This window comes from Pongo abelii, chromosome 9 (assembly GCF_028885655.2).
Source record: "Pongo abelii isolate AG06213 chromosome 9, NHGRI_mPonAbe1-v2.0_pri, whole genome shotgun sequence".
Classification (NCBI taxonomy): domain Eukaryota; kingdom Metazoa; phylum Chordata; class Mammalia; order Primates; family Hominidae; genus Pongo; species Pongo abelii.
Genome location: NC_071994.2, coordinates 113,400,472 through 113,423,965, shown reverse-complemented (window position 1 = coordinate 113,423,965; position 23,494 = coordinate 113,400,472). Strand labels below are relative to the sequence as shown.

The window sequence follows — 23,494 nt, the reverse complement described above, 5'->3', positions numbered from 1 at the left end:
ACTAAAATGTTGCAATTTTTGGTCTGTTTGCTGTTGCAGAACATAGGATAAAATCAAGGCTTTTGGAGTCAAATATATATTTGGGTTTGGTCGCTGCTCTGACACTTCCTAGTTTTGTTACATTGGGGAAATTACTTACCTCTTTTTAAGCTGTCTTTATTCATCGATTGTTTTTTAAAAGGGTCAATAATAGTATTTATCCCAGAGAGTTTTTGTAACCATTAAAAGAGACAGTCATGTAAAAGAATTTCACACCAGTGTCTGGCACCTGACCAACAACAGTGAATCCTTCACTTTCAGTTGCAAAAACGTGTTATATAATTTCATTTGATTAGTGTACTAAGTAGGAATTTACATAATACTTTATTTTCTTACCTACTTCATGGGAAGTATTACATAATACTTTGACTATGCCTGCAACCTGATGTGGTAGGCTGAACAATAACCAGGATTCTTGCACCCTAGGGAGAAGGTAAGGAGTGATCTTTTGGTGGTCCCTAAGAACCACAAGAACCTATTTGGTTGCAAAGCACACACCTGGTTCCCATCCTTGAGGAATTTGCTATCTAAAGGCCCTTGAGTTTAACCCTTGAGTCTCCTGGGGGCTTTTAATTGTTCAGAGAGGTCTCAAAGGGCAATAGTGGAAACTCACTGAAGAGGCAGGCTAGTGAAAGTGATTTGCAGGTATTTTCTGGAAAAGCTACTGTCTCACCTAAGGTAAACGCTAAGGCAGGAAGTATAGGAGTTATTTGTCCTATAAAAGTAAGTATACTCAGGAGTTTTGTTATTTGAATCTAAAGTTTGTTCACAAAAGATAAGCTAAAAAAAGTATTGCAAACAGGGCAAGCCAGGCGAATCTGATTTTGTGCGCTTGCTGTTTGTATACTCATAGCAAGTTTTGCTCCCTGAATCATCCCAGCAGACAATACTGAGGGGACTCAGCATGGATTAGATGACAGAAGACTGATCCAGAAGTCAGGAGCTTCCTGTCTCATCCCAGCCACTAACTAAAGTGAGTGGGCTAGACTTAGTCTTAGGATCGAATGCCTAAGTTTCTCTAAATCTAGAATTATGTAGGTTTGGCGGCTCTTTGGGGCCCTACTTCCAACTTTTTCTTGCTAACCCACTCCTTCCAACTGCCAAAGCATGTCGTTGGTAATAAAAAATTATCACACATCCTTGCTTGGATTAAAATTTGCACTCCTGATTTGGGGTCTTATCCATTGAAGTTTTGGTGAAGTTTAAAAATTGTCGCTGAAAAATTAAGTTTTTCTAGTTGGCTAAAACCTGCCAAAATAATGTAAACGTTCTTTGTTGCAAATCTAAATTCCGCTCAGGTAGGCCCTTTTCTCCCTCCCAGTCCAGGATCTTCAAACCTAACAGCCAAGTCTCACGCTTCATTTGGTCCCCGGCTCCCTCTGGGAAGAATTCCTCCTCTGGGGGCGACGGCAACGCCCTCAGTGAGTTTGCTGGCACCAGCGGGAGTTTCAAGTTTCCACTCGTTGGGGAGGCGGCGGGCACACTCCGAGCTTTGGGCTGGGCGGCTCCGCTTCCCTCCACCGCAGGTTTAGCTCGAGCCCAGCGCTCTCTGGAAGGGCTCGACCCTCCGGCGCGTTCGCCCTATTTCCCTGGGCGCTCCCGAGCCCGCAGCCTCCCCACTCGCGTTGGCCGGCCCCAGACCGCGACCCCCGGCCAAGCCCGGAGCCAGGCCTGCGGCTACGAGCCTGCGGGAGGGGCGGGGCGCGGGCTGCCCCCGGCGGCGGCGTTGGCGCTCAGGCCGGGGCGCGAGGACGGACGGTCGGCCGGCAGGGGGAGGCGGGGGGCGCCGGGCAGCCCCGCCTTTTCCCCGCGGAGGCGCCGAGCGGCCATATTGCGGAGCTGTCTGCGGTGGCGGCGGCGCCTTTCGTCTCTCGCGGCCCAGCGCTCGCACCACCGCCTCTCCCTCCCTGCCTCAGCCGCGCCGCCGCGCAGCGCCCCAGCCACACGCCCGCGGGCAGAAGCCGCCCGCTCTCCGGGTAAGCCGCGGCGCCCTCCCTTCCCCCACTCCCCGCTCCCGGTTTCTCCGGAGACGCTGAGGTGGCGGCGAGAAGTTGCGGGGCCCGCGCTGCCCGGCCGTGGCGCCGCCGCCAGGGCCTGGCGCGCCTCCGCTCGCGCCCCGCTGGCCGAGGCGCCACTGTGGTAACGGCCCGGCCGGCCAGGCTCCTCCCGGGGCTGGCAGGGGCCGCGAGGCCCAGCCCGAGTCGTGGCTGAGCCGCGGCCCGAACGTGCCTGGCCGGGCCAAAGTCGACCTTCGCCGCCGCGGGATTCTCCTCTCCTCGGGGCGCGGGGTCTGCCTTCAGCGCCGGCCTCGGACTCCCAGCGCCCTGGGGACGGTGGGCTCCCGCTGCCTGGACTGGGCCCCGGGCCCGGGCTGGCATGGTCCCAAGGGTTGTTTGAAAATCCAGATATTCAGCGTAGGTAGAATTCGATTTTGCATTTATTAGAACTTGTTCCGCGGCCTCCAGTTTGAAAGGAGGGGTGTTGAATTACTAGAGAGCGTGCGTTCCGCCCCAGTGGCAAAGGGGATGTTGCATGACAGGCTTTGGGGCGCCAGCCGCTCCCGCCGCTCGCACCCGCCAGGCCAGGGCCGCGGTTCCCGGCCGCAGCTCTACCTGCTGCTGTTGCAGCTCTCGGAGCCCTGTAACTTTCTCGGGCCCTTGAGGCCGCTCAGTTTTAGTGTCTCAGACCCCACCAGACAAGTTCAGTACATGATATCCCTCTTTTTCTTTAAAGGATTCTAAACTCAATTCCCGGACTAACTTTGAAAGGGGGCAGTACTTTTTTTTTTTTTTTTTTTCAGTTTAAACAGACTACATCACTTCCTAGACAGATGTCATGTTTCTTCAGACATTCCCAATATTTGGTGTTTTTTTTTCCTTAAAGAGTAATTGTTAGGTTGGAAATGTGTTAAAAGTCAACTTCATAAAAATATATTTTAAAATACAGTTGAGATTTTGGTGGAAGACACGTTGCTGAGGAGCTCGATGGCATTCTTGTGGCACTAAGACTGGCAGTATGTAAATATAAAAGCCTAAGATAATAAGGGTTTATTTATTTGATAAACGAGCACTTTGACATAGACATTGTAATCTATTGTTTAAGGAGCATACTTCTTTTTTTTTTTTTTTGTTTAGAACACTAAATACTCTTTTATATGACTGATGGAGCTAAGAAGGAACAATTACCCCGTTCATGTTGCTGGATAAATAATGGCTTGATCCATTTGCCAAAACAGCATCACTGGATTTGAGAAAGGAGACTAATATTCAGGATTGCAGTTTTTTATTTTCAGAATTTCTTTGCTTTCCCCAGTGTGCTTTATCTTGCAGAGACTAATACTTTCCTTCAAATACAGCAACATGTAAAACACTCCTTTTGAAGTTAATCGTATGCTATAAAGGCGATTACAGTGACTTTCTTTGCTTAATCGCTTTTTTATATATGATGGAATTTAATAAACGGTATATTATTAGCAAGGAATGAATAGACATTGGCATTCTTTACAGTTTTATTTAAATGAGACAGAATTTAATTATGGCATTGAAAAAACGTTGAGTTCTTGACCTTAGGAATCACATACAATGTTTTGTTCACTCCTGTATCCCCACACATGGAAGAGTATGTAGGAGAGACTCAGAAGTAGCTGTAGAATAGATGTAATTAATTTGAGTGTAGGGAAAATACGTTGAGTCTGTCTTTTTGTTTTTTTTTTTTTTGGAAATTGTGATTAATAAACTGACAGTCAAATTGATTACTTTCCTTTTGATGGTAAGAAATGGCAGACTTTGCTGTTCTTTCCCTCCCTTGCTGAGTCTCATTAGTCTCTGGGATGGAGAACGCGTTGTTTTTTGTTTATTGGTTCACTGTTCCCAAGAGCAGAATTGGATTTTTTTTTTAAGTCGATAAATTTTTACTCAAGGATTTTCATGTTGTGATTTCTTCCACTGTCCATCAAGGTCACTTTAGATCCTCTAAAGAGCTAGAGTCAAAAGATTTATCTTCAAGTTAGTCCTTTTTAATGAAACTGATGCTTATTTTAATCCAGTTAGCCTATCTCGCTCTGTGGCCCAGGGTGATACGCAGTGGCATGATCTCGGCTCACTGCACCTCCGCCTCCCGGGTTCAAGTGATTCTTGTACCTCAGCCACCCGAGTAGCTGGGACTACAGGCGTGCACCACCATGCCCGGCTAATTTTTGCATTTTTAGTAGAGACGGGGTTTTGCTATGTTGGCCAGGCTGGTCTGGAACTCCTGGACCTCTGGTGTTCTGCCCTCCTCAGCCTCCCAAAGTGCTGGGATTACAGGCATGAGCCACTGCGCCTGGCCAGAATTGGATTTTATTATTCATTTTTTATCTTTGGCAGGCTGTTGAAGTGAAAGTCTTTATATATTTTTATTTTGCTTTCAGTTCTCAATCTTTTAACCTACTATGTGTGATCTGATATAATAGTCTGAAATGGTGAATGATGGTGAGAGTCTTGTTTTTTCATCCATTTTTAATTTAATGCATTTTAATTTATGCTACTAATGTTTAAAAACGGGGTCAAATTTTAACCAATATTTCCTGTAGGCCAAAGTCTAAAAAAATATGTTTTATTAAGGTTGTGAAGACTGAGCTATATGCTGCTGGAGTTTATCTGTAAGGTGTAGTTAAATATAATTTCATGTTACTTCTGTGCATCGGGGAAGTCAAGCAAGTCACTCTTGGGTGGCAGGAAACTTCCTGCAGACCACGAGCTGGCAGGTGGTACTTAACTGATACTACCCCTGGGGTACGAGATTCAGTGGAGCTGGATTGGGTTGCTATGGACTCTACCCTTAAAAGATTATTTTAAGTCTCATGGCATTACTGATGCAGCTAAAGGCTGTTCTCGTAACTTCCTTGACTGCTGCAGCCAGGGTGTGCGTACCGCTTTGGTGATAGAGGTGTCCAATCTGGCCCCAGAGAGTTCCTCAATTTCTAGCCTATTTTAGAGAAATCCTGCTTTCCTACTTTAAGTTCCTGGTATATATCTTTATATTGAATGTATAGTTTAAGCCATTTAAAAAAACTGTAAAAGTGATATATTTTATGGCAAAGTTTAAAAACTCAGAAAAATGTCAAGGAAAAGGTCAAAGTCCTCCTTACTCCCTAGAACACCCCAGCCCCTTTCCCAGTCCTGTTTTCCGTAGGTAGCTGCTGTTGGCAATTCCTTGTTTATAGAAAATGCCAGTAGGTATGCAGGGATAAACATATACTTTATATCCCTTATTTGTGATTTTAAAGTCTTGTTAAAATAGGGTTATATTGTAACAGACATTGAAAGGATGCTTATTAACTTGTGTTAAACATTGAGTAAATCATATTTCTCATGTTTTCATCATTTGAATAAAAGCACACAGTAGAATTCCCTACGCTAATGCACAAGTGTGTGTATGTGCAAATTTTTTTGTGTACAGATTTTCTTGATTAATGATTGAAGATAAAGTTTACTTTTTGTTTTCTAGCATATGGCATATAGTTGACAATGAGAAATGGTGTCTTTTAAAAAAGGAGGTTTTTAATTTGGTGTGGGAAATATCCACATCTTGCTCTTTATGAAAAAAGTTTGCCAACTCCTTAGAAAAAACATCCTGTTGAAAGGATATTTTAGATACAGTATTGAAGAAACAGGTACTGCATGGTTTATTTTCTCTAAGATTATGGAATTTATAAAGCTATTAGTAATTGAGATAATGGACTGTTTTCTTCTGAGTTGTAGATAATCTCTATGGCTTTCAGGACCTTAAAGGTTTTTTTTTTTTTTTTTAATTTATTTGTGAAAAGTTTAAGTCAACTAGGACTGACTGCAGGTAAATTTGTGAAGTGAGCACTCTTCAGTTTTGAGCCCTTAGATCATTTAAGATGCATTGGCATCAAATAACAGAAAATTCTCCAACTGGTTTAAACAATGAGGAAATTTAATGTCATTTTTTTCTTAATTTTTTTTTGAAAAGAGAGTGTTCCTCTGTCACCCAAGCTGGAGTGCAGTGGCACTATTACAGCTCACTGCAGCCTTGACCTCCTGGGCTCGAGTGATCCTTTAAGTTCCTCCCACATCAGGCTTCCTAGTAGCTGCCACCACAGGCGTGTGCCACCATGCCCAGCTAATTTTTTTTTTTTTCGAGACAGGGTCTCGCTCTGTTGCCCAGGCTGGAATGCAGTGGCATGATCTCAGCTCACTACAGCCTCTGCCTCCAGGATTCAAGCGATTCTCCTGCCTCAGCTTCCCTAGTACCTGGGATTTAAGGCACATGCCACCAGGCCCAGCTAATTTTTGTATTTTTAGTAGAGACAGGGTGTTACCATGTTGGCCAGGCTGGTCTCAAACTCCTGACCTCAAGTGATCTGCCTGCCTTGGCCTCCCAATGTGCTGGGATTACAGGTGTGAACCACTGTGCCTGGCCAACAACTAATTTTTTAAAAAGCCTTTTTGTAGATATGGGGTATCCATATGTTGCCCAGGCTGGTCTCAAATGATCATCCTGCCTCAGACTTCCTGCCTCGGACTTTCTGCCTCGGCCTCCTGAAGTACTGGGATTACAGGTGTGAGCCACCATGCCTGGCCAAAATTTAATGTCTTACATACTGGAAGTCCAGAGGCTCAAGAATGATTCAATAATGACATCAAGGACTCCTTCTCTTTCCAACTCTCTTCCCTGTGATTTTCCCCATTAACTTCATACTAAGACAGCCCTTCCCCGTCTCAATTTGGCTGCTGCAAAGGAGCCAGGAGCGGTGGTGTGGACCTGTAGTCCCAGCTACTCAGAATGCTGAGGTTGGGGGATCACCTGAGCCTGGGAGGTCAAGCCTAGAGTGAGCCCCTTGTCCCAGTTTGGCTGCTGCATCCCATCCAGACAGGGCAATATCCAAAGGAATAAGAGGAACTGTTTCCAGAAACCCCCAAGCAGATGTCTTTCGAGCCTCATTGGCCAGGATTGGGGCACATTCTATACCTAACCGGTCAACTGGCAAGGGTAATGGAATGGCCCTTTCTTCCAACTCTGTTCCGAATAGATTCTTTACTTCTTTTTCCTTCCTCCCTCTGTCCCTCCCTCTTTCCCTGTCTCCCTCCTTCTCTCCCTCACTGTCACCTCTCTGCTGCTGGAGTGCAATGGCATGATCATAGCTCCATGCCATGAACTCCAGGGCTTTGAACTCCAGGGCTCAGCCTTGAACTCCGGGGCTCAGGCAGTCCTCCCACCTCAGCCTCTGGAGTACCTAAAACTACATGTGCACACCACCATGCTTGGCTGATTTTAATTTTTTTTAGAGATACAGTTTCACTATGTTGCCCAGGCTAGTCTCAAACTTCTGGCTTCAAGTGATCCTCCTGCCTCAGCCTCCTAAAGTGCAAGCAACTGCACCCAGCCCTGTTATTTTCGTTATTCATCTATATTACATATCTTCGGTTCTTTTTTACCCCCACCCAAAGTCATATCCGAAATTGATCCATTACAGATAGTCATATGTAGTGAGCTCATATCTTTGTAGGTGCCAACTTCAGTTAAGTTATGAAAGGAAAAGTGTTGATTCCTGTTAAAATACTTGGCAAATTGTGGTCCATGGGCTAAACCCAGCCTACTGCCTGTTTTTTGTAAATAAAGTTTTATTTGAACACATCGTAGCTTACTTGTTTACATATTATCTATGGCTGCTTTCCTGCTACAACAGTAGGGTGGTTTCAACAGAGACTGTGTGGCTTACAAAGCCTATAATGTTTACTTACCTGGCCCTTTACAGAAAAAGTTTGCCGACCACTGCTTTAAGGTGTCAGTCGTACATTCAGACAGTTATTATATGCCACATACTCTTTGCATTTGAGAATGGAAAGACGAGTAAAATACTGAGGAGTTCTCACTCTAATGGGCAGATAGATGTGCCATATTGTATTCATAAAGTGTGTTAAGTGCTTTTTTTTTTCTTTTTGAGACAGTGTCTCTGTTGCCCAGGCCAGAGTGCGGTGGCTTGATTATAGCTCACTGTGACCTTGACCTCCCAGGCTGAAGTGATCCTTCCACCTCAGTCTCCCAAGTAGCTGGAACTATAGGAGTTTGCCACTGCTCCCGGCTTTTTTATTTTTTGTAGACACGGGGTCTCACCATGTTGCCCAGGCTGTCCTGGGTTCAAGTGATCCTCCCGCCTCAGCCTCCCAAAGTGCTGGGATTACAGGCGTGAGCCACCACACCTGGCCTGTTAAGCATTGTCACAGTAGTGTGTATAAGTTAATTAGTACTCATTGCAGCAGCCTTTTAAGCACAGTCTTCTGTGCTGTGAATTCTGGATGTTTCTTGCTTCCTTTGTTTTTTTTTTTTGTTTGTTAAATCTTCCTGTTGTTTTTGTAAATTGACTGATAATCTTTTAATAAGTTAACCAGAGTGGGTATGTTTATAACAAAAAATCCTGGCGAGTACATGGAATAATGTGGATACATTAATGCAGTATAAGGACTCTTGTTTTTTTTTTGAGACAGAGTCTCACTTTGTCACCCAGGCTGGAGTGCAGTGGCATTATCTCAGCTCATTGCAGCCTCTGCCTCCTGGGTTCATGCGATTCAACTGCCTCAGCGTCCCGAGTAGTTGGGACTACAGATGCGCACCACCAAACGGGTCACCACGTCTGACTAATTTTTATATTTTTGGTAGAGACGGGACTATGTTTTATATTTTTAGTAGAGACGGAGTTTCGCCACGTTGGTTAGGCTGGTCTTGAACTCCTGACCTCAAGTGATTCACCCTCCTTGGCTTCCCAAAGTGCTGAGATTTCTAGTGTCAGCCACCGCCCCCAGCCAACATAAGGACTCTGAGTGAAAGGGAGAATGGGAACATAGAAAATCTCAGCTGTGGTTAATTGACTTTAGATCCCTTTGGCTTGGATTAAATTTTCTTAGCCATTGTGAGGACTCCTGATACTTAAGCTGTTTATAGGTTCTAGACTTAGAAAAACTATAGAAACTTAGTTTGGCTATTTAGCAAAGTTAGTATATATCACCAGAAAGCTTACTACTTATATCTAATCAACAAGCAGCATGGTAATTACAGTTATCATTAAGTGTATCAGATTATCTGGCCTTTAATTTGATTGTCAACTTAATTGAAATTATTAAAACAGTTTTGGATAGAGATGGTTAAGGCTTGAATTTGGGAGGCCTAGTTGTAAAAAGTTTTTTGTTTTTTTTTTTTTTGAGATAGAGTTTTGCTCATGTTGCCCAGGCTGGAGTGCAATGGCACGATCTTGGCTCACCGCAACCTCAGCCTCCCAGGTTCAAGTGATTCTCCTGCCTCTACTTCTCAAATAGCTGGGATTACAGGCATGCGCCACCACGCTCGGCTAATTTTTTATTTTTAGTAGAGATGGGGTTTCTCCATGTTGGTCAGGCTGGTCTCGAACTCCCAACCTCAGGTGATCCGCTCGCCTCAGCCTCCCAAAGTGCTGGGATTGCAGGCGTGAGCCACCGTGCCTAGCTGTAAAGAGCTTTTTTTGTTTCCCATGTTCATGTTGGTTCTCTCTTCTTAGTGATGCTTATTAGTTTGGTCATTTTACAACATAAAAAAAAGAGGAAACTATTGCCCTTGACACTAATCAACAGAAAAATTAAAATTAGTATTATGTGTAAGATTAATTCACCAACAAAATCAACAGACATTTTGAGGCCCAACTGTGGACCAGGCATGGTATCAGTTTTTCAAAAAAGGGAGTTAATATCTAGAAAATTAGAAGCTTAATTTTTTTTATAGTAATAGAACTGCCATATAGCCTCATTGACTGTGTTAGAGAATATTGTCTAATTATAAAGACATTTAAGAAACATATTGACTTTGTTCTGTTTTGAAAATAAGCTGTAATATCTGATGTTTCAAAGCACATCAAGGGTAGAATTAGTTGTGAGAATATTTTGTGTTTGCTTCTTTCCTGTTATATAAGTGACTTGCATGAACCTATCTTTGTTTTCCCATTTCTAAAGATTTTTATGTGAATGTTTAATGTTTTCTTAAGAGTGAAATGAGGAAGTTGAACTGGATTTAGCTTTCTTACCTTTTAGTATTTAATAATTGCAAATGATAGTGTATTATTTTGTTTTCTGCTCACCTTAGGAACAATACAGATATAATTTTCCTTTTTAAATTTACAAAACTCTTAGAAGAGATCCTAAACTCAGTGTAAAACTTTGGTGTTAATATTGCAGTTCAGCTTTATAAATTTTAGAAATTTGCTTTGCGTTTTCAGTAACATGTATATTACTCAAATGTTGAATATTTCATTTCCTTGAAAATGTCATTAAACCAGAAATCATTTCTGCACGAGCAAGACTTAATATCTTATTTAAAACTGCCTCTCATCCTTGCAGGAAATCCACTTACAGAGATGATCATACCAGTTATTAATGTGCACTTAAAACATCTTTAGAGGTAGTCTCTTGACCTGCTAACAATAGAGGAGAGAGCTTTAATAGCCTACTTCTTGAAAAGCCCTAGTAATTGTTTGGAATGAACTTGTCTAGAATGGTATCTGCGAAAAGTAGAATAAGATAATCAAAAGAGCCCAAGACTAGGATTTAAAAGGACTTCTGTCTTTGTTAAGTAGCCCCCTGACATTGAGCAAGTCATTTATCCGAACCTTAATTTCTTTTTTAGAAGAGTGAGAGATTGTAACACCTGTCTTGGGCAGGAAGGGGGAGGGCAGTTATTGTGAAGATTAGGAAATGTAGGAAGAGTGGAGAGTGAGCATTCTGCAGATGCTCCCTGTATTCACTACCCTTCTTGCTTTTGACCTTATTTCTTTACTTGCAAAATGGAGCTAAAAATTCTTGTCCTCTTTGCTTCACTTCGGAATGACAGGATGACATGGCATTATATAGGTAAAAGTGCATTATTATTGCCATTAAGTTTATTAACACTAAGCTAACAGCATAATATGCATAGTTCTTTGTATATTAAAAGTTTTAAACCTGGGGACCTATGACCTTGAGTGGGGAAAAAGTTACATCTTTATTTTTACATTTTCTTGTTATGAATATAGACAACATTAGCATTAGCAGTACAGTACCAGGGACTGTGTCATCTATTTTTTAATTTAATTTTTATTTTTTATAGAGATGGGATCTCACTCTGTTGCCCAGGCTGGAGTGCAGTGGCACCATCACTCCTGGGTTCAAGTGACCCTTTGGAATAGCTGGGACTACAGGTGCACATCACCACACACAGCTAATTTTTTTATTTTTTGTGGATTGCCCAGACTGGTTTTGAACTCCCGGCCCCAAGCCATCCTCCTGCCTTGGTCTCCCAAAGTGTTGAGATTACAGGCATGAGCCACCATAACCAGCCCAGAGACTGTTTCTAATAGAAACGGCAGATACTTTTGTAATACATTAAAGCTGTCTCGAAATAACTTACTGTTACTTAAAGTATTAAAAAAGAAGCATATATATTACTCAAAGTTTGTGTTTTTTATGTTTTGATAATTATATTCCAGTGTAATTGGTTTCTTTTGTAATTTTCTGTATTTTGTGCATGTATTTTATGCATTTAAAAATACTTTTCTTCGAAAGAGTTCATAGGCTTCACCAGCAGGGCCCATGCAGGAAAAATAAAATGATTAAGAACTTCTTTAGTAGATTCCATTATTGTGTTGATTGGACTGCCAGAGTTGCCTTACTCAGTTTATACTGTTCTTTGTTGTGCTGCTTTCTCCTAGTAAATTGGCAGAGGAGTTCTCTTGGAATATTTTGGTTTCTGGAGAGACCACAATTATGTTCAGAGGTCATTTCTAAGTCCGAAAAGGCAGAAAAAAATTAAAATAATTAAAATTAGGCTTAGGGAAAAGAGTATCTCAAAAGTAAAATCAGGCAATCTGCTATGAATTATTGATGCTTCAGTGCAGGCACTGCATGGACTAGACTTTATAACACCTGTTTTACCACCTGACAGGTGGGAGTCTTGTGCCACTGACTTAACAGAGCTCAATGTGTTGAGCGTGAGGCTATTTTTCCATTGTATTAGATAGAAAGGAGACTGAGGGTTACCCTCAGAGTTAAAAGACAAAGGAGAGAATGTTTATTATGGCTGTTTTGTCTCTAATGTGTGGCACTGTGTTTGAGTACATGTTCATATGAGTGGTTTTCTCGAGATGGGAGATGTTTGCTGGCTGGCAGCATCTCTCCAGATGACTTGCTGGGTATGTTGCTGCCATGACTGCTCTTTTATTGCTTTTGGAGGAGTAGGTATGGAAAAGAGGCAGGGCAAGACCACTTTTAAGACATTTAAGAGTGGGAGAAAATTAAGAATTTAGTTGGTTTAATTAAGTTTAAACCAATAAACTTGCAGATTAAAATTAAGAGAATTAAGAGTGGGGAGGAGGGAGTAAATATTTTTATGAGGGAAGAGGGGAAATATACAAATATTTGATATATAAATATGTGTCTTTGATATATAATGGTTTAGGCAACTTATTTTTTATTATTATTTTTATACTTTTTTTAATAGAGGAAAGGAAAGACTTGAAAGACCAGGTTTTGTTTCAAGTTAGAGATGGAACCCCAGGATATGCATCTAGGTTTCTTTGTTTTCCATGTGACATTTTATGAAATTATCTATTCTGCTACTAATAGATGCCAGTTTCAATTAAAAACATACTAATATATTCATAGACTAGCAATGCCTCTCTTTTTTTTTTTTTTGAGACAAAGTCTCACTGTGTCGCCCAGGCTGGAGTGTAGTGGTGTGATCTCAGCTCATTGCAGCCTCTGCCTCCCGGATTCAAGTGATTCTCCTGCCTCAGCCTCCTGAGTTGGAGGGACTAGGCATGTTTGGCTAATTTTTTATTTTTACTGGAGACAGGGTTTCACCATGTTGCCCAGGCTGGTCTCGAACTCCTGACCTCAAGTGATCCACCTGCCTCAGCCTCCCAAAGTGCTGGGATTACAGGCGTGAGCCACCATGCCTAGCCAGAAATGTCTCATTGAGGTTAAATAGTATTCTCTTTTATTTTCTTTTGAGATGAGGTTTCACACTGTCGCCCTGGCTGGAGTGCAGTGGCGTGATCTTGGCTCACTGCAGCCCCCGCCTCCCAGGTTCATGCAATTCTGCTATCTCAGCCTCCCCAGTAGCTGAGATTACAGGCACACACCACACCCAGCTAATTTTTTGTATTTTTAGTAGAGAACGGGTTTCACTATGTTGGCCAGACTGGTCTCCAACTCCTGACCTCGTGATCCGCCCGCCTTGGCCTCCCGAAGTGCTGTGATTACAGGCATGAGCCACCGTGCCTGGCAGCAATATTCTCTTGATGTAAATATTTTCCATTAATCACTAAATTGGTGTAAAAACGTAGGTTTTTATAGCATTTATACATAGCTTTGTCCTGAAAAATTTAAGGTAGAATTTTTATATCTGTGTGTTATAGAAGCTACTGAAAGATATGTATAAGCAATTTCATGAAATATGTTTTTAAAATTCTTATCTCTGATTTTTAAAATTAGAAACTTAACAAAACTCTGTTAAGTACTAAGTTACTGTGTATTCAGACATCCTTTTTAATAATACCTGTGTTGGCCGGGCGCTGTGGCTCATGCCTGTAATCCCAGAACTTTGGGAGGCCGAGGCGGGTGGATCACGAGGTCAGGAGATTGAGATCATCCTGGCTAACACGGTGAAACCCCGTCTCTACTGAAAATACCAAAAAAAAAAAATTAGCCGGGCGTGGTGGCGGGTGCCTGTAGCCCCAGCTGCTCGGGAGGCTGAGGCAGGAGAATGGTGTAAACCCGGGAGGCAGAGCTTGCAGTGAGCCGAGATCGCGCCACTGCACTCCAGCCTGGGCAACAGAGCGAGACTCCATCTCAAAAATAATAATAATAATAATAATACCTTTGTTTTTCTGTGTTGATGGATGGGTAGTTACATATTCTGCCTTTCCACTTAACTTTACCTGAATGTTGACACAGTTTTAATAATACCAAAAAACAAATAACCCCCCACAAACCTGGAGTAGTCCATGTTATCACATAGTATCAACACTACTTTGGTGATTGTAATCATTGGCTATTGTAAAGAATGCTGCTGTGAATATCTTGATACAGATTACTTTCTTTTATGTTTAGTCTGGGGGGAGAAATATCTTCTGGGGGATTTATTACAAAAGCAGAATTTCACATTCAAAAAAGCTGTGTAGCTTTTGTTATGTATTCTCTACTTTCTGGAAATGTGGAGCCAATATCTGGTGATACCTACAATACTTACCTACTTGTTTACCAACATTGTTTGTCAACCTTAGCATGCATAATTAATATTTATTTTGCTAGTTTAATGAGTATATCATTGGTAAAACATTTGTAGTTTTAATCAGTAGAACATTTGTGTGTTTTTTTAATGTAATGTTTGTTGGCGAAGTTTCTTACTGAAGTGTTTACTGAGTGGAATCTGAGCAATATCTTTATATATTTAACCATTTGATTACTTTGCATAACAGCTTTATTATACTATTGCAAATTTTTCTACTTTTTTAATTTTACCTATGTAGAGATTTAAAATAAAATATATTTATCTGTTTTTATTATAAACTACATATCTTTCTTAGTCATGTTATTCTTCCAAAACTTTAATTTTTTTCAAGTCTCTCTTTTTTTTTTTTTTTTTTTTAATTATTAAAAAAAAAACAGAGAGACGGGGCCTTGCTATGTTTTCCAGGCTGGTCTTGAACTCCTGGGCTCAAGCAGCCCACTGTCTCGGGCTCTCAAAGTGCTGGGTTTACAAGTATGAGCCACTGTTCCTTTGTTTTTGAAAAAAAATTAACTTACTTACATTTTATTAAATGGTATTGTGAAGTTATGAGTCCAACTTTAGTTTACTTATTTAGAATAATTCTGTTTTTTCATTGTAAGAAATTAGTTTTTTAGGTCAGGCGTGGTGGCTCACATCTGTGAGCACTTTGGGAGGCCGAGGCAGGCAGATTACCTGATGTCAAGAGTTCGAGACCAGCCTGGGCAACACAGTGAAACCCCGTCTGTACTAAAAATACAAAAATTAGTCAGACATGGTGGCGCACGCCTGTAATCCCAGCTACTTGGGAGGCTGAGGCAGTAGAATCGCTTGAACCTGGGAGGCAGAGGTTGCAGTGAGCCAAGATCCTGCCACTGCACTCCAGCCTGGGTGACAGAGCGAGACTCCATCTCCTAAAAACAAAACAAAACAAAACAAAAAGAAATTAGTTTATTACAAAACCTCTAAATTTTCATTTTACAAGTTTACAGATTTCATTGTAATTATTCGAGCCTCTTAATATTTTAAAATATAATCATTCTGGTCTTTTCATTCATTCCTTTTTTTTTTTTTTTTTGAAGTGATATTCTATGGATTTTTTTTTTAATGTTTTATTTTTTACATTTTAGACAGTCTTGCCCTGTTGCCCAGGCTGGATTATAGTGGTGTGATCATAACTCACTGCAGCCTCAAACTTCTGGGCTCAAGTGGTCTTCCTGCCTTAGCCTCTTGAGTAGCTAGGACAACATGTGCACTCTACTATACCTGGTTTATTTTTATTTTTTGTAGAGACATGGTCTCTCTGTGTTGCCCAGGCTGGTCTTGAACTCCTGCCCTCAAGTGATCCTCCTGCCTTGGCCTCCCAAAGTGCTGGAATTACAAGTGTGAGCCACCATGTCTGGCTACTATGGATGGTTTTAATACCTGCCTTTGTACTTAGTGGTTTGTGAATATCTTCCTATGTCATTTAGTATTTTTCTATAACATTTTGATGGGCTGCATTGTGATCTAGTGGATCCTTAGATATACCATGATTGACCTAGCTAAACTCTCAGTTTTACATATACTTTTATAAATTGTACTATAATTAGAGTCTTTGTAGTTGTATCATTATACATATTTGTTAATATTTTCTGCACGTATATTTCCACAAATGAAATTAGTTAGCAGTCTTTTCATATCAAAAAAAAGGAAGACAGGCTGATATGTTGTAGAACTCTGGATGCTGGGTGTCAAAAGACTTGTAGTTTGGCCATTTATTGCCCACATAACTTAGGACAAGCCATTTTGGCTTAGGATAAAACCTTTAATGATTGTATTACTGATTCAAAAAAATGCTTATGTAATCTAAACAACTATTATGATTCAAAAAATGGCCAAAGTTTTGATGCAGACACACGTCTTGTATATGTGTGAAGAATTTGAATAAAATTGTTCTATGAAATGTGAGATGAAGCAGTTTTCCTGAACCAATAGGTTATAGGTCATTTTTTTTTGTTTGTTTTTTGAGATGGGGTCTTGCTCTGTCACCCAGGCTGGAGGACATTGGTGATCTCAGCTCGCTTCAACCTGCACTTCCCAGGCTCAAGCATTCCTTCCATCACCATGCCTGGCTAGATTTTTGTTTGTTTGTTTTTTTTTGTTTTTTTGATAGAGATGGGGTTTTGCCGTGTTGCCTAGGCTGGTCTCAAACTCCTGGGCTCAAGTGATCCTCCCACTTCTCGAATTGCTGGAATTACACACGTGAGCTATCGCGCCTGGCCTGGAGGCTGTTTTAATCAAGACCTGAGATGATAAGGCCTGAACTAAGGCAGTAATAGTAGTTGGGATGAAAAGAGGGTATAGAATTTAAAAATTGGACTGAAATACATTTAGGTTCATGAAGGTAGGTGAGTGTAGATGGAAATAAGCTAGGAAGTGATAAGAATTAAGAAATGAAGGGTTTATACCTCCAACAGGATTTCATTGCCTAGTGGTTCATGCCTGTAATCCCAGCACTTTCGGAGGCCAAGGCTGGTGGATCACTTGAGCTCAGGAGTTTGAGACCAGCCTGGCCAACATGATGAAACCGTTTCTCTACTAAAAATACAAATATTAGCTGGGTGTGGTGGTGGACGCTTGTAATTCCAGCTACGGAGGCTGAAGCAGGAGAATCGCTGGAACCCAGGAGGTGGAGGTTGCAGTGAGCTAAGATTGCACCACTGCGACCACTGCACTCCAGCCTGGGCAACAGAGTGAGACTCCATCTCAAAAAAAAAAAAAAAAAATCTCAGGAGGAAATTTCCTCTGAAGAGGTTTATTGGTAATCAATTACTTGTCATTGACTAGAATTTAGGGAAATGGCCTTACCTAAATTTCATTTTTATTACAACTTAGAGAATTTCTCTTTTATTAGTTACGGCATCTTTTCTTTTTTTGTTTTTTAGAAACACAGTCTTGCTCTGTCGCCCAGGCTGGAGTGCAGTTGGGACGATGTCGGCTTGCTGCAACCTCTGCTTTCTGGGTTCAAGTGATTCTCCTGCCTCAGCCTCCTGAGTAGCTGGGATTACAGGCACTTGCCACCATGCCCAGCTAATTTTTGTATTTCTGGTATAGATGGGGTTTCACCGTGTTGGCCAGGCTGGTCTCAAACTCCTGACCTCAAATGATCCTCCTGCCCCGGCCTCCCAAAGTGCTGGGATTACAGGCATGAGCCACCATGCCCAGCCTTAGTTATGGCATCTTAAACAGCAATCAACAACATTTTTTTGTTTGTTTGTTTTTGAGACAGGGTCCTGCTCTGTTGCCCAGGCTGGAGTGCAGTGGTATGATCACTGCTCACTGCAGCTTCAGCCACCTGGGCTTAAGCAGTCCTCTCACCTTGGCCTCCCAAAGAGCTGGGATTACAGGTCCTAAAGTGTTGGAATTACAGATGTGAGCCTCTGTGCTAGCTGAATGCAGGTTGTTAGTGTGCAGAGCTTTGCCTGTTTCATACACATTGGGTGAATAAGCTATTCATGTTTTTCTCTATTCATATTTTCAAACTTACAAGAAGAAAAAATAAGCCAGGTGCAGTGGCGCATGCCTGTAATCCTAGCACTTTGGGAGGCACAGTTGGGAGGATTCTTGAGGCCAGGAGTTTGAGACAGCCTGAGCAACATAGGGCAACCCTGCCTCTACAAAAAAATAAAATTAAAAAACTAGCTGGGCATGGTGGCATGTGCTCATGATCCTAGCTACTTGGGAGCCCAAGGCAGGAGGATCACTTGAACCTGGGAGGTTTAGGCTGCAGTGAGCTGTGATGTTACCACTGTACTCCAGCCTGAATGTCAGAATGAGACCCTTTCTTTAAAAAAATAAAAAAATAAAAATTAGTTTCTTCCATTTTTTTGTAGATTACATTAATCAGAATTTCCTTTTGTTTTTGGCAGTACAGAAAAAAAACATTGAAAAAGGATTCTTAAGCTCTTCAGAATCTGAATCCGTCTGTCCTCGCTTTTATTGTTCCTTTCTCTAACATCCTGGATACAGAGATGAACCTGACTCAGAGAACGAGCTTTTGGACTCTAAGCAGTGATGTTTCCTTGTTCTTTGTTGTCTGTAATTAAATTAAAACTTCTGGTAGATCAGTGTGTTTATACCATGTTATTTGAGATGTGTGGTATTTTTAATCTCAGATTTCAATCTTTTTAGGGAATGTGCAATGCTAGTAGAAGATACTGAAAATTAGAATGAAATCACTCCTTGTTACTTTAAATCCACCTTTTCAAATATTTTAATTTATATCTTATACAAATTATAGTTAAAATAGAAACCTTATATAAAAAGATAATAGATTATGCTTTTTTTTTTTTTAACAGAAAGTGACAATAGAATTCATTGAAGCGAAGAATTTTTAAAGAAGGTAACAAAAAGAGAAAATGCCGAAACCAGTAAGTGTATTTGATTACATTTGACGGTGTCTCAATAATAAGGTATCATTAAATTCGTTTTGGAACAAGGCAAAGAATGTTGGTAGAGTTGTTAGAAGAAAAAGGCACTGATATTACTGTTATTTGTTTTTAGATTAATGTGGCCAGAGCATAGTATTATGTGGTCATGAGTTCTAAGGTCAAACTGTCTTAGTTCTTACCTTGGTTCTGCCACCAATCTGGGTGACCTTTGTTAATTTAGCTCAATCTATCCAATTGTTAATTTTCTCGCATATAAAATGGGATATAATTAGTTACCCAAGGGAGTATGGTAAGGGTTAGAAGAATCTGATATATATTTAGTGCCCAGTAAATGGTAACGTTAAATGGGAGGAAATAATGAGAGGTCAGGAATATCTATGCATTTTAGTTTTCTCATAATTCTAGTTTAGATGCAAGTGTTACCCATACTGATATTATATAGTCTTAGATTTTTTTATTTAAGGGTACACGTGTGATTATTTTACTTAGTTTTATAGTTATTTGGTTCTTCTTGACTAAGGTTTATTCCTTTATTCTTAAGGTGTAAATGTTCTTTTCTTAATCTAATAAAGTGAGTTGTTTTTTTTTTTTTGAATTCTTCTTTTGGCCAGTTATAATTTTAAAGAAAGTCGTTAGTTATCATTTTTGGGATTTTCTAGCCTGGATAACACTTCGGAATGACTTAAAGACTCAGCAGGTCGCAAAGTGTGCATTGTTAGAGGGAGAGAAGAATTAAAAAAAGGCGTAAAGATCAAAAAGAAAATTTCCTATTTGCAGATGACATGATTGTTTCTGTAGAAAATCCTCATAAATCTACAAAACAATTACTAGAACCAATAACTGAATTTAGCAAGATTGCCAGATACAAGATTGTATTAAAAAAAATCAATGGCCTTTTTTATATAAAACTAGTTTGGTTATTTAAGTTATTAAAAAGTATGACATAGTAATAAATGTACAAATGCTGTACAAGATCTCTACACTGAAAACTATCTATAAGAAATTAAAGATTTAAATACATAGAGAACTATAAAATATGTGTAGAGATCTTTATAAGATGTCAGTTCTCCATAAAAGTGTTCGTAAATGAAATTCAGTTCCAGTCAGTTGAATCCAGGCAGTCTTCTTTGATTAAAATTGACTAGCTGATTCTAAAATATATTAATATATGGATATGCCAAAATGTGTACAGAGTAGCTAAAGCAATTAAAAAAAAAAGAAAACTTACACTCCGGGATTTCAAGATTTATTCTTAAGCCGCTAAAATAAGACATTGAGGTATTGGTGAAAGAATAAATAAATTAATAGGATCGGTGAAACGAAAATACACCAACACACATATACACATATGTATTCATTAGATTTTTGACAAGGGTGTCACACAGTTTAATGGAGAACTATAATTATTTTCAACAAATGGTATTGGCACAAAGGGTTATCCATACAGAAAAACATGAATGTTGACTGTTGTCTCACAGTTTACAAACGTAAACTCAATGGATTATAGACCTACATGGAAAAGCTCAAACTATAAAACATCTAGAAGAAAACAGGAAAAAATTTTTGTGACCTTGGAGTAGGCGAAAATTTTTTATATAATACACAGAAAATTTGAACCATTAAGAAAAAGTTGGACTTAATCAAAATTAAAAACTTTTGCTCTTGAAAGACAGCAATAAGAACATGGAGGCAAGACAATGGGAGAAAATAATTGCCATATAAAGTTCTTTTACAGTTCAATAATAACACAAATCAGATTTTTTTTTTTTTAGTGGACAAAATATTTGAGCAGATATTTCACAAAAGAAGCTATATTAAAGACTGGTAGGCCGGGCATGGTAGATCATGCCTGTAATCCCAGCACTTTGGGAGGCTGAGGCGGGAGTATCACTTGAAGTCAGGAGTTCAAGACCAGCCTGGCCAACATGGTGAAACCCCATCTCTACTGAAAGTACAAAAATTAGCCAGGCATTGTGGCACATTCCTGTAATCCCAGCTACTTGGGAGGCTGAGGCAGGAGAATCGCTTGAATCCAGGAGGCGAAGGTTGCAGTGAGCCAAGATCACACCACTGCACTTCAACCTGGGTGACAGAGTGAGACTCTCAAAAAAACAAAACAAAAAACAACAAAAAAAAGACTGGTAATAATCCAGTGTAGATATGGATGTAGAGCAGCTGCGACTTTATTGTATTTTTGTTAGGAATGTGAATGTTTGCAGCTACTTTGGAAAACTTTGCCAGTATAGTTGAGTGGAGAGTGTTTATTTTTCCTTAAAGAGTCAAAATTATACACAGTTGGATATCGATTGTGTGTTGTTGATTCATTAAAGATTCTGGAAGTATAGAACTTGCCTTGTGAAGAAAACAACTGTTGAAGCTAGATAAGTTTCAGAATGTGGAAGTTTTTGGATTTTAGAAAGGTGAATATACAATATATTATGTGCATATGTCATTATATCATGAAACTCCCATCAAGGTCTATGGAATCACCTCTAAAACGTTAGTATTTCTATAGTTTAATGAGTGAATAGTCACGTGAAGTGGAATAAATTAATTCACTACAAGTGATAGTCTTGTATCACTTCATGTCAGATTTTTCCTCAAAATTAACTCATCTTCAGATTTCCGTGCTTTTAGGATGTCAAAATTATGGAATAGGAGCTGTGGATCCATATTTACAATACCCACAAAGCCATAATGATCTAGGAGAAAATATCTAACAAATGAGTAAAGTGATTTATATGGAGCAAATTATAAGCAAAGTGATTTATAGGAGCAAATTATAAGCACTTCTTTCAAAAGATTTTGAAAGTCATTAAAGGAGATCTAAGTCAGTGTACAGTGAGAAAACCATAGTCATGTATAGAGTCTATATTAATAAAAATGTTAATTCTTACCCAAAGATACCAAAGAATTTCGTGTTGTTCCAATACTAAATCATAAATGGTGTATTTTGTAAAGTTCACAGTTTTATATGGAGCCAGGAGCAAAGATAATGATCCAAGACTAGTCAAAATAGTTCTGAAGAATAATGGAGACTTGCCCTACCAGATATCAAGACTTATTTAAAGAAATACTAATTAAGACAATATGATATTAAGAGTAATTTAATTGACCAGTGGAACAAAATTAGATCCACACTTATGCAGATACTTGATTTGTGACAGCACAGACTTTGGAGAATAAATGAACTAATTAATAAATTATGTCGGGATTAAAAAAAAAAAAAACCGTGTATTATTTTCATTCATATGGAGATTAAAAAATGAAATTGGACCTCTAACATCATAAGCAAAAATCATTGAAAATTGTGAAAAGCAAAATGAGAAATATATGAATATCCTTATGACTCCAGAGTATGGAAGGATTTCTTAAGGATGGCAAAAAATTGGCTGGGTGCAGTGGCTGATGCCTGTAATCTCAGCACTTTGGGAGGCTGAGGCAGGTGGGTCACTTCAGGTCAGGAGTTCGAGACCAGCCTGGCCAACATTTATACTGGCCTGTTTATACTAAAAATACAAAAAATAGTCAGGCGTGGTGGTACATGCCTGTAATCCCAGCTACTTGGGAGGCTGTGGCAGGAGAATCACTTGAACCTGGAAGGCGGAGGTTGCATGAGCTGAGATTGTGTCACTGCACACTAGCCTGGGTGACAGAATGAGATGCTTTCTCAAAAAAAAAAAAAGGGATGGTAAAAAATTGGTATCTGTGTATAAAATATTTATAAATTCAACATTAAAATTAAGAATGTCAGTTTATCATAAAGGACACTATGGAGAAAGTAAAATGACGAACCACAATATGGGAGGTTCTCTTGTAAGAAGTAACTGAAAATGTTAAGGGCAGCCAGAGAGAAAGGTCGGGTTACCATCAAAGGGAAGCCCATCAGACTAACAGCGGATCTCTCGGCAGAAACCCTACAAGCCAGAAGAGAGTGGGGGCCAATATTCAACATTCTTAAAGAAAAGAATTTTCAACCCAGAATTTCATATCCTGCCAAACTAAGCTTCATAAGTGAAGGAGAAATAAAATACTTTACAGACAAGCAAATGCTGAGAGATTTTGTCACCACCAGGCCTGCCCTAAAAGAGCTCCTGAAGGAAGCGCTAAACATGGAAAGGCATAACCGGTACCAGCCACTGCAAAATCATACCGAAATGTAAAGACCATCGAGACTGGGAAGAGACTGCATCAACTAACGAGCAAAATAACCAGCTAACATCATAATGACAGGATCAGATTCACACATAACAATATTAACTTTAAATGTAAATGGACTAAATGCTCCAATTAAAAGACACAGACTGGCAAACTGGATAAAGACTCAAGACCCATCAGTGTGCTGTATTCAGGAAACCCATCTCACGTGCAGAGACACACATAGGCTCAGAATAAAAGGATGGAGGAAGATCTACCAAGCAAATGGAAAACAAAAAAAGGCAGGGGTTGCAATCCTAGTCTCTGATAAAACAGACTTTAAACCAACAAAGATCAAAAGAGACAAAGAAGGCCACTACATAATGGTAAAGGGATTAATTCAACAAGAAGAGCTAACTATCCTAAATATATATGCACCCAATACAGGAGCACCCAGATTCATAAAGCAAGTCCTGAGTGACCTACAAAGAGACTTAGACTCCCACACATTAATAATGGGAGACTTTAACACCCCACTATCAACATTAGACAGATCAACGAGACAGAAAGTCAACAAGGATACCCAGGAATTGAACTCAGCTCTGCACCAAGCA

The 23,494-nt window shown here is 40.1% G+C and overlaps 1 protein-coding gene and 1 pseudogene across 3 annotated transcripts in view; one reads left to right on the top strand and one right to left on the bottom strand.

Moving 5' to 3' along the window:
• Nucleotides 1–1,828: 1,828 nt before the first annotated feature.
• The window catches only part of RDX (radixin), a 100,533-nt gene continuing 78,867 nt past the window's right edge, over nt 1,829–23,494 (top strand). For 2 of the 3 annotated variants that reach the window (XM_054525025.2, XM_009247035.4), the window contains exons 1-2: nt 1,829–2,015; nt 18,651–18,722. In XM_054525025.2, coding sequence (XP_054381000.1) covers nt 18,711–18,722 — 12 coding nt within the window. In that variant the 5' untranslated portion in view covers nt 1,829–2,015; nt 18,651–18,710. Of the gene's footprint in view, nt 2,016–18,646; nt 18,723–23,494 lie in introns of those variants that run through there. The other variant, XM_054525023.2, reaches the window with a different exon arrangement.
• LOC129048879 (uncharacterized) lies at nt 8,081–9,731 on the bottom strand (annotated as a pseudogene).